This window comes from Benincasa hispida, chromosome 3, assembly GCF_009727055.1.
Source record: "Benincasa hispida cultivar B227 chromosome 3, ASM972705v1, whole genome shotgun sequence".
Classification (NCBI taxonomy): Eukaryota; Viridiplantae; Streptophyta; class Magnoliopsida; order Cucurbitales; family Cucurbitaceae; genus Benincasa; species Benincasa hispida.
In genome coordinates this window covers 29,817,537-29,828,339 of record NC_052351.1, presented here as the reverse complement: position 1 = coordinate 29,828,339, position 10,803 = coordinate 29,817,537, and the positions used below count along the sequence as shown (strand labels likewise).

The window sequence follows — 10,803 nt, the reverse complement described above, 5'->3', positions numbered from 1 at the left end:
CGTGGGCTGCCTTGTTAACTAGAGCTAAAAGGAAAACTTTCTCTATCTTTAGAATAGTAGAAAGCATTACAAGAGATAAATATCCTTTTTCAAATCACCATGTAAAGATAAACGTTCAAAAAGGTTTTCAAGAAAGTTGATAGCTCTTTTTAGTGGAGGAATAGTGCGGGAAGGGAGCGAGACCAAGCCGAGGAGAGCAAGTCCTTCCCACATGGAAAGTTGAATAAATAAATGCTACATCGACCAGAAAGATCAACTAGCGTTTTTTGTTTTAGGCCATCGGTTAATATGCAAATATTGAGTTAAAATGAATAGCAAATTTATGTTTGATAACAAGATTTATTTTTATTTTATGTATTTTAAAACTATGCTCGTTTCCTGAATTAACAATTTTAACATGTACATTGTTATTATAGGGTAGGGAAGATTAGAACCATAAGGAAAATCTATACATGGAATTAGGTTTTTCTGGATGAGAAAAAGAAGGGATAAAATTGCACGAACAATTTGGTAGTTTCCTGTGTAGCATCTGTCATGAATGGAACACACAGTTTATATGGTGACGAAGTTGCTGACCGTTGGCCGTTCCAGGTTTTGCCTCCTTGATTTTTCTTTTTGGATACATAGCGCAAGTGATTCACCTTAGACCCTATTCAGTGCTGGAAAGTTGGAAACATAATGGAAACAGGCAGGCGCCCAGATAGAAGGGCAAAAAGATTGGGGAAAAGGTGTGTGAAATTTGCTGACGTGGTTGGAGTTCAGAAGTCTAGAAAGATAATTTCTCACGAGATAACAGCTCTCGACAATGCACACATTGAAGGTTCGATGACCAAATCCTTTTATTTCATATTGTTTGCTCAATACAAATTATTTCTCCCAAGTTTTTTGCCACTTTTCTGGGGAACCTTTTCTGTCTTAAGATGATGTTCCTGCATCATCATGGAACAACTGTGTGGACTGTCCGACTGTGAAAAAGAACTAATTTCACAGTTATTTTCCTTATTTATTTTACGATACTATTGTTAACAAGCTTTTGACCTAATGCAGATAACTCGAATAATTTACAGAGTTCAATTGATCAAGCTAATCCAACAGAGGTGACAGAAAGGACACCTCTTACTGATATTTGTCCCACACAGATGCCCCATCCTCGCACAAAGATCAAGCTTCAACTTTTTCCAATAAGACCCGCATGGCAATGGAAAAGGTGTTGTCACGAGCACAGAACATTGAGGATTAACCACAGAGAAGTTTATCTGTGTTTCAGTTCATATTTGAGATGTAACTATGGCTAATATTTTTGTAAGATGGACATCATCCACATTTGGAACCGACTTCGAGGGCTCGAAAGAAAATTTCTTTCATACTAAACCATCTTATTAGCAAGTGGGATGTTCTAATGTAGAACGAGGGGAGCTCACGTTTTTTCCGTACGATAAGCCATCAAGTCTTGTCAGTGGTTCCTAGAAAGAGAAGTTCCTAGAAAGAAGCAACTGCTGGCTAAGCCCTGCACAGATAATAAATTACTCAAGTGTCAAATTAGGCATAGAGTTTACTGTTTCTCATGAAGGCATCATTCTCTATAGAGAAGTACTGCCGTAGTTAGGTCTATTTATAGGCATTGTTCTCTATTTCAAAGGTTTTTGTGTTGAAAAAAAGAAAACTTAGAAGATTAGACTGTGTTTCAAAAGGCCAAAATGACTATAACTCAACTAACATCAAATATGTACGATAACCTTGAGGTCAGAAATTCAATCTCTATCCTACATATTATCTAAAATAGAAACTGTGTTAGGACAGAGGTTCTTGTTTTACAGTCCTACCAATAATTCAAGTTTGTTCCTTACATGCACAATTTTCTGAGTGATCTTCAAAAGAAATCATATCGACTCAATCCAAAAGAAAGAAAGAAAGAAAATAAGATTGCAACTAATGATCTGCTAATGTTTGGCTATTGAAACGGGGTAATAATTTATAGTAAGAAAAACTCAATCAGCAGAGCATAACATCATTTGATTGTCAACCAATGAACTAAAATGTTGGAACAGTGACAAGACATGGAGATTGAAATATCTTGCAGGGAGAAATATCTATACTATTGATAACTGTGGTCTCTGTAACATTGTAAACTTTTTGTAGGGGGAACCTTTGGGATGCATCCTTCCAAAAGATGGCATACCTTTTCATGTTAATAAAAGGGGGAAAAAAAGAAGCTATAATGAACTATAATCAGTGAGGGGCCTGCCAATCACGTGTCGAGAATCTCCTGGAATCTACTGAAGTCAACCATCAAGTGTTTTTCTTTTGTTTCTCTCTCTATATCATTTCCCTTTTATTTATTTATTTTTTTCCTTCCATGGATATTATTGCCAGGAGGAATAAAAACTATGAATTCTACTAAACTCTAGACCTTTTCATCAGGGTCGGAAGATTCTGATCCAGTATGCTTTAATGACTTGCTGCTCGTTGAGGAAAAACTACGACGCTCCTTCCCTCCTGGCTTCGATGAGGCATTGCCATACCAGATCATTCCTAGAATTGCAATGGCCATACCTATAATTACTTGTAAGTTGAGGCCCTCCTTCCCAAAGAAAATGAATCCTAGCGTCAAGACTAAAATGGTCTTCATATGGCCGAGCACTTGGAATGTCACAGCAGTGAACCTACCAATGCATATGAACTGGCTGAGATTTGTCCCTACTGCAATGGTACATGAAAGGATCAAGAACGTCTGCAAACGAATACACATTGGTAAGAATCAGTTGGTAAGCAAACAACTAGCTACGTAGTTTTGGAGATCAAAGTGGAAAAAAAGCAGTAATCAAATATTTGCATCTTGCGTTAGTTAAATTAGCATCATCCTGAAAGAACTACTAGTACACCATTTGACATTGAATTTTTTGTTGGCAAGATCCATGTAACAGGAATAAGGTTTTCTTGATTTGTACAGGTGATTCAAGCTTACACGTACACATCAAAGATTCACAAGCAAGGTGTGCTTCGATAATGTGATCCTGCCTCCAAGAAGATCCAAGCAGATGCTGAACAACTGGGCACAAAGGTTGTTCATTATACGAGACTTTGTAGGTCACAAATGAAACTACTAAGACCTATAAAAAAAATCTCCATCATCAACCCTTCAATATCTACAAAGATTCAGTCTCTCATTTCCCTGCGAGCTCTTTATTCTTAATCTTTTACAAATAGGAGGCCGCGGATGGGTTTCTTTGCATTCAACAGATCGACAAAAGAAAGGTAGTTTTCCAGAAACAACAAAAGCAAGTTTGTCATTATTCCTTGGAGAGAAAACCAGAAAGCTGAAAAGAGTTGGTGGGCCTCATTAACAGATTTTTTGAAAACTTCAATGGGGCCCCTCTGAGATAAAAGTCAAGGAAATGGCTTGACTTATACTGTAGTCAGTCATTCAGAGCGACAAGGGGGAAAACACAAATAAGTTCTCTCGTCCTTCGCCATGATGTTACCCTCAAAAGAAAGCTTGAACAGGAAGTAAAAAAACAATCTGCTAGACTGGAGATAATAGTGATTACCAGGAGGCACTTTCACAGTAATTGGGGGTGGACTTAGATTCCTAGTTTCATCTATAAGCAAATCTCATTATCAAAAAGCTATATTGAGATGTACAATAGAGAAGGTGCACTATAACCCATGACATGATTGATGCTATACCAAGCCTATGGCAGGTGGACAAATTTAAGGAACATTACTCTTTTAAGTCTATGGACTTCGGAAGCCCATGAAGTTATGTGGTAGCTTCACTAAATGCCCTGATGTAAACTTCTGGTTTGGTAAAAAGTTTGAGAGCTATTATGTTATAGCTGGGATAACTATTGAGGTTTTTTGTTCCTCGCAGCTGACAAACAATCAAAAGGAAGATGGAATTACATTTGTGGTTCAATAGTCCCTTTCAGTCATTGAAAACCTCCATCTGTGAGGAAAATCAGAGCTCATAACGGCATTTCTAAAGAACCAGCAAGAATTTTCCATGAAGCTTAAAGATAAACAGATGGTTATTGTCCCAAACTTCTCCTGAGCTACTTCCTTATGGAGTGGATTTCAACCAAGGAAGCTTAAACCAGTCCAAGACCTACGAGATCAATGCAAAAGCTTTCACAAACTGACCTTAGTCCGAGAAGATTAGAAGGAAGACCAAAAAATATTTTCTGAAGATAATCCAGCCTTGTCACGATGTCGATAGGGCACCTCTATTCAACAAGAGATGGGTCTTACAAACTCTAAAGAGGAAAGAGGCGCAGCCTTTTTATTTAGCAAAGTAACAGGACAAGGGTGAAAATTAAGACCTTCAACCTCTACAACTAATTGAGCTATGGACTCTACTCAAATTAGATGGAACTTTGAAACTTTGGCCTTTAAAGAGGTTAGGTCTTTTATTTTCAATCTTATTTTATAGATGCTCATATATTTCTTCGAGAAACAGGGACAAGGACTTTCACAGGGGGATTTCCTCTGTCCAATGAAAATATGGAAGCTCTAAGAGTTTTTGACTCCTCTCCTTGATCACAATCTTCCAATCTGATTTGAGAAGAAAAATTTTAAAGAAAAGGTCAACTACTTTGCTTATATTATCAAATCTAAATAGGGAATGTTTGTTTGATCCTTCACTTTAAGCAAAGGGAATTTCTCATCTAGTTGGCCACTAGGTTGTTCTTTCAATAAAGTTTCTCTCTTCTCCAATATGTAGAAGTGGCTAGGAGATGGATGGTGCAACAATAAAAACAAGAAACGTAGGGAAGCATTCACGCCATGAGATGATCCATGGGAAATTATGCATTAATGCAAGCCCATCCATTCTATCAAGTTCCTGGTTGGAAAGGAATAATAGGTGTTCATTTATTCAGCACAGGATTGTGTAGATGTGTTTGAAATAGCCAAATATCATTGTTCTGTTTAGCATCTATGGACAGTTTTTCAATGATTCATCTCTCGAATCAATAATAATTGGGCTATTTTTCGATGAATTCCATCAGAATATTATAACTGAATGATATTAACCTTTGATGTGCGCTTTTGGAAGGTTTGGGATTGGGATTTGGTAGGATGTTCGAATAGGATTTTTTTGTTAATTTTTCCCATATTCATCAAAGTGTTTTCTGCATTAAAAAAAAATATCCCAGCTCTATCTAGCCCAATGCCCTTTTCTCCTTAATACCACATAGGAGAAGAATAGTCTGATTATGACCCACAAAATCATTTTGGATCTTTCGACCCAGCAACCCACTTGATGGCCTTGGCTCCTTGGTTTAATGAACTAGGCCTCTGCATAAAGGTGATTCCTGCTAGAGGACAATCTAACCGATTATCATCAAAGAAGAAAAAAGGAATGAGAGAGATTTGAAATCTAGAAAGTTCTATCTCACAAAAGCTCTGCTTAGAGAAGATTCTACATCAGCTTGATTCTACATCTTTCGGCTATGGGGTTTCTTCAAAGACAGATCTTCTTTTTGGGGTGTTTCATCTATCTATGTGCTCTTTCATCTGCCTTTGTATTTGGAGTATCTTTTAAATCTTTCTTGACCTTTTTATATGGCCTCCCCTCCTCTTATGTTCTTCTCTTTTTATCATTGGGGTTGTCTTCTCCTCTTTATTTTGGGTATCTCTGTATCTATCATGATTCTCTCTATGAATCGCTTTGGAACTGGCTCTAATGCTTACCATTACTCAGAACTATAAACATTTGGAACTATAAAACAAGTACAATCTTACCAAAGTATACTATGGATATAACAACTTACCAATGACATAAAAGTATATCCGTAGGCATCAACTCTCTTTCCAGTCAACCAGTAGTCTGAAAAGGGGCCAACTAACAGCAAAGAAGCAGCCTGCACTGGAGCGGTATGACCCAATAAGTTGAAGGATCCAAGAGAATATTTTCGTTGGAGATGATGTACATACTGCACGCAGAGAAACAAGGTCAAGGTTGTATTAGAAGAAGATAATTGGTCCGTGAAATTATCAGTTGCTTTTTTTATTTCACCATCATTAAAAAATAAATAAATTTATAATTTCAAATAATTTTACACAGCAGCACCAATTTAAGATTAATGATGCGGTTACTTACATACTGCTGCAAGGAAGTGCTCCATACTGCCACTATGGCAGCCACAAAACCTTTCATGTTGACACTAACATCAGTGACAGTACAAACTCCAACACCAAGCAGAACTAACAGAATGCTAAGTTTTGTGTCCCTTGAGTATTGCACCTTATCCAAAACAACTTCTAGAAAACAAGATACTGGGATCATACTCAGCTTTGCAATCTGATAATGAAAGAAGAATTACAATCTCACGTCTTAATTCTAAAAATTGGGGGAAGAACGAACATTTAACAATTAACAAAAAAGAAAAAATACCTGATAGAACCCAACAGAATTCCACATTAAGCTGATGTTCATTCCCACGATTGAGAAATTTGCAAATATAACAAATTTAAGAATGTCAAGAAATGGTAAGTGAGAATCTTGGATATAACCAAGTTGCTTGAGAATAAAAGTCAGCAAGGAGGTTGTGGCAAAATGAAGGCCAGTTAAAGTTGTAGCTGCATCGTGATGTTAAACAAAGTAATTAAAAAAAAGGTCAAGTAATTTATGTCTAGCAAACAATGATCACTTTATCCACAACATGGAAACTGAACGATTAGAAATGTAAAAAATTTGAATATAGATGAGAATTATCATGCGCACCAAAGCTGAATCCATATGTGGCCATCAATGCCTTATTGACAATGATTATCCCAACAGATGTGACAACATTGAACATCCATGAGGCAGCATCAAGAGTTGCCTTATGATCACTCTTTCCAGGTGAAGACATTGTAATCTATAACTTTGGTTTTTAATCAGCACTTCAAGCTCTCAATCTTCATTCAAAAGAAAAAACCTCAAGTGCTTGATCTTGATGCTCAACCAGTATTATCTGTAATACACAATTTACCATCAGCAAAGTACCAATGACTAATGTAACGACCCTAGTTTCTCTATGGAAAACCGAGGCTTTACTTATGCATGCAGGGTTTAGAAACTGAACATGTAAGTGAAATAAACACGGAGTTAGATCAGCCAAAGTTTCCAAAATTCACTTTTCAGAGAGAAAAAAATTATTCGGGATCCCTGGACAATAGTCCAAATTGGTTGAAACCTCCGATCCTAACCTTGAAATATTACAGAATGAATCACCTGAGACCGGCCCATAACACGAAATTGAAATCACCCGAACAAGCATCTAAAACAGCCCATCGATTAACTTACAACTCACCGGCTAGCACCGTCGATGATCCACGATGGCGACATCACGAAACGGCGGCTGAGGAGGAGATGCGACTGACCACCTGCACCCAGAACGCACGTTAAACCGAGCAAAAACCGACGGCCGCGCGAACCCAAAGCTGGACGTGCGTCTGACGTGCGGCGAGCCCGATCGCGAGCGCTCTCGACGGCGGCGTAGCGTCCGACTGCTGGTGCAGCTGCCGTCGGACTCCGATCGGTGGCGTCTGGTTCCAGAGGAAGTGGAGCGGCGTTCACACGAGGAAGAAGAAGATGAAATTGTAGAGGGGGTCTCGGGTGCTTTAAAAGAGATGGGAAATTTCTTTCAATTTTTTTTCCGCTACTAGTCAAACTAATTTTTCCCAATTGGGCGGCTTTGACTTGCACAAACTTCCCCTTGACTTCCCTTAAGCCCAATTGTTAAAAAAAAACCGTCCAAGCTCACCCAATCTAATACCATCCAATGGAGGTTTGGGACAATAAATTAATTAATATAATATTAAATTATTGTAGTTAGGTTATAATAATTTGTATATATATGTAAATTATTTTAGTTTGGACTATAATAATATATGTTTGAGATATAAGAAATTTTAGTTTTAAAAAAAAATAACAAACACTGTAATCAAAAATAAAAAAGTGATGAATGTAAAATAGTAAAATTGTAGCAAAAGAGTTTTGAAATAGTATTGACTGTAACTAATAGAGGAATACAAAATAGTATATATTATAATGTGATTATTATAGTTTTAATATAATCTTTGCCCTAGACACATTCCAAATGGACAAGATTAAATGTCTTTCAAATGGGAGAAAAATTAAATGAAAATTACATATATTACACACCTGCAAAGACAGGATGTCACAAGTAACGTTGAGATTTGAGGTTTTTCTTCATTAAATTTCAATTTTAAGTTTATTAAATTTATTGTTTCGTTTAAATTTAAGTTTGATGTCTAAGTAAATGAAAATGTTAGATCTAAGATTGTTTGTTACTTTTAAGTTTTCTTTATGTTTTGTAAGTTTCATAATGTTGTTTTATATTGTAAGTCAATAATGCTAATTAGTTAGGTTCATTCTTGTCCTATATAAGGGTGGAGCTACCATGTATTTTGTGTATCAAGATGTTATGTACTACATTTTATATATCACAATTTTAATATCACATTTCTTATACAATATTTTATGTATCACCGATCTTTTTTCTTATTTGGATCAGAAGTGTGAATTTCACAATCATTTTCATTTTTCTTCTATTTGTTTAACAAACATTGAAATATTGATTTGCTTCTGCAATATTTCTTTTTTTTTCTCATCAATTCCATTTTATCAATAGTAGCATCAAAGCTATTTTGATTTTTCACCAACTAATATAATTAAATAAAAGGCCCAAGAAGCCAAGAAAATGTTTTAATATTTACTCCACAAAAGATAACTAACATATTAAATGACCGTTACGTGCACAAAGAAAATAACCTCAATAGAAGTCAAAAAGACAAGTGAAGAAAAATAACTCCCAAAGGTCAACAAGTTTTAAAGGAAAAGATCAAATTTTACAAGAACGTTCCAAATTTATTTACATCTATAATCTATATTTATTATATATATATATATATACACGAACTTGAAGAAACTTTTTTTTAGACAAGTTTACTCTTGAGTATTTTGATAATACTTACTTTTAACTTTAAAAGTAAAATCGACACACTAATTAAAAATCATACAAAAAAAAAAAAAAAAAAAGACGTAGCAAGGAGTTACAAATTAGTACATTTCTCTCTTTTCTCTATCTCACATTGGAGTGATCTTTTTCGTTTTTTTCATTTTTTTTTTCTCTCTTTTTAAGTAATAGGGTTTTTTGTTAAGTTTTTTTAAGAAAAAAAAGCTAACTAAAACCCTCCACTACTTAAGCCCACTCAAAAGTCATTAAAAGTCACACATTCAGGTTATTATTTTGGACTAACAAGAAAAATCACAAATTTTAAAGTTTCATTTAGAAAAATGACCCAAAAATAATAGAAAAATAATTTTATATAATAGAAAATAGTAATTAGTAATTGATAAAACTATCTTAAAACAACAAAATTAAGTACAGAAGATAATGTAAAGATGCTTTAAAAATAACTCGAATACCACAAATATACTCTACCTAAACATTCTAGAACCACAAATACATAGTATATAAACATTTCAGAAGCAAAAATTAAAAATCACCCAATACGGTTATTAACGCTTCTAGCTGCCTATAGAACGCATGTATGAGAGGGAAGATGACGACCAGATAGTGGAGATCATTAAAAACTTATAAATGTCTATATCGATGGACTTTCTCCAAGGTGAGAAAGAACTTATAAATGTCTATATCGATGGACTTTCTCCAAGGTGAGAAAGAACAAAGTTGATTGTACGAATGAAGTTGTTGTTGGCACATGAGTCTTTGAATGAATTGCAACTTCAAGACGATGTGACTATTGAAAATATGATTGCTTTTGACATCAAATCAGTTGTAGGGAGATTCATCGCTTTCATTCCATGTGACCATTTTGCTCATAGGATATTGAAAGACAACTTTAAATACTATCAATCCTAGAACGTCATTGTTGAAAACAATGTTCAAAGTAGAAACAAAAGTAGGAAACATGTATGCGAGTGAAAAAGGTCAGCGACTTGGCGAGGGTAGTCATCAAAAGCTAGCCACGACGGTAGAATTCAAGAAACTGTTGTTGAACCAAGACCACAGACATGAGATTGAGAAGGAGAAAAAGAGATTTTGGGGGTGGATAAGTGAAGAAAATAAAGAATATGAGAATTAAGGTTTTTTGTTATCTTATCTTAATAATAATGATGATGATCGTAACAATAAACTGAACAATATATATATTACATGTACATGTTTCAAACATTTAAAGTTTAATTTTTCATTTATATATTTCTTTTTAAGTACAACAAGCCATTTTTACATGTTTCTATGTGAAAATTTGAAAACAAAAAAAAAATATGAAGGAAAAAAAGGATCAAATTAATTTGATAGCAATATGCATAAAATAATGAAAAAAATATTTAGATACAATTGAATTTGTAACAAACATTTAAATAAATCGAAAGTTAGTTAGATAAAATTAAATTTGGTATAAAAGATAAATTCAAATATAACTTGGAGAGAAAAATCAGTAATTTTTTGTTTATTGTGATTAATTCGACAAGTAGTTAGATAAAATTTATTTTGATAATCAAATATAAATTCTAATATAATTCGAGGGAAAAGAATCAGACAGTGAGCTCTTTTATTTATAATTGCACTGTTTTTATTCCATTTTCATTTAAGCTTATCAATTACACTGTATTTAAACTCCATCAACCACAAAACCTATGAAGGAAGTCTGACTCATTGTAGAAACATAGCAGTAAGATTGCAAAAGTAAATACTTATTTATTTGTCAAAAAAATAAAATAATGATATAATAATATAATAAGATGATAATGAATAAAAAGTTATTAAC

General features: G+C 34.5%; 1 protein-coding gene across 2 annotated transcripts; it reads right to left on the bottom strand.

The window, feature by feature from the left end:
- Positions 1-782: 782 nt before the first annotated feature.
- LOC120073768 (UDP-rhamnose/UDP-galactose transporter 4-like) lies at positions 783-7,610 on the bottom strand. Of its 2 annotated transcripts, none has more exons than XM_039026596.1 (7): positions 7,289-7,610; positions 6,725-6,956; positions 6,395-6,579; positions 6,101-6,301; positions 5,772-5,933; positions 2,411-2,731; positions 783-1,507 (listed from the first exon to the last, which is right to left on the bottom strand). In XM_039026596.1, exons 2-7 carry the CDS (start codon positions 6,852-6,854, stop codon positions 1,454-1,456), a joined length of 1,053 nt encoding a protein of 350 aa, XP_038882524.1. In that variant the 5' UTR covers positions 6,855-6,956; positions 7,289-7,610; the 3' UTR covers positions 783-1,453. The 2 variants fall into 2 exon arrangements, with proteins under 2 accessions (XP_038882524.1, XP_038882523.1); XM_039026595.1 differs by having other exon boundaries at positions 7,296-7,609.
- Between the last annotated feature and the right edge of the window lie 3,193 nt (positions 7,611-10,803).

Excerpts from the sequence above, each read along its gene's own strand:
- LOC120073768 (XM_039026596.1), bottom strand. The coding sequence starts at position 6,854 with ATGTCTTCACCTGGAAAGAGTGATCATAAGGCAACTCTTGATGCTGCC. Across the intron at positions 2,732-5,771 it reads GATATACTTTTATGTCATTG|ACGTTCTTGATCCTTTCATG; the intron begins GTAAGTTGTTAT and ends ATTCGTTTGCAG. Across the intron at positions 1,508-2,410 it reads CTTCCGACCCTGATGAAAAG|GGCTTAGCCAGCAGTTGCTT; the intron begins GTCTAGAGTTTA and ends TTATCTGTGCAG.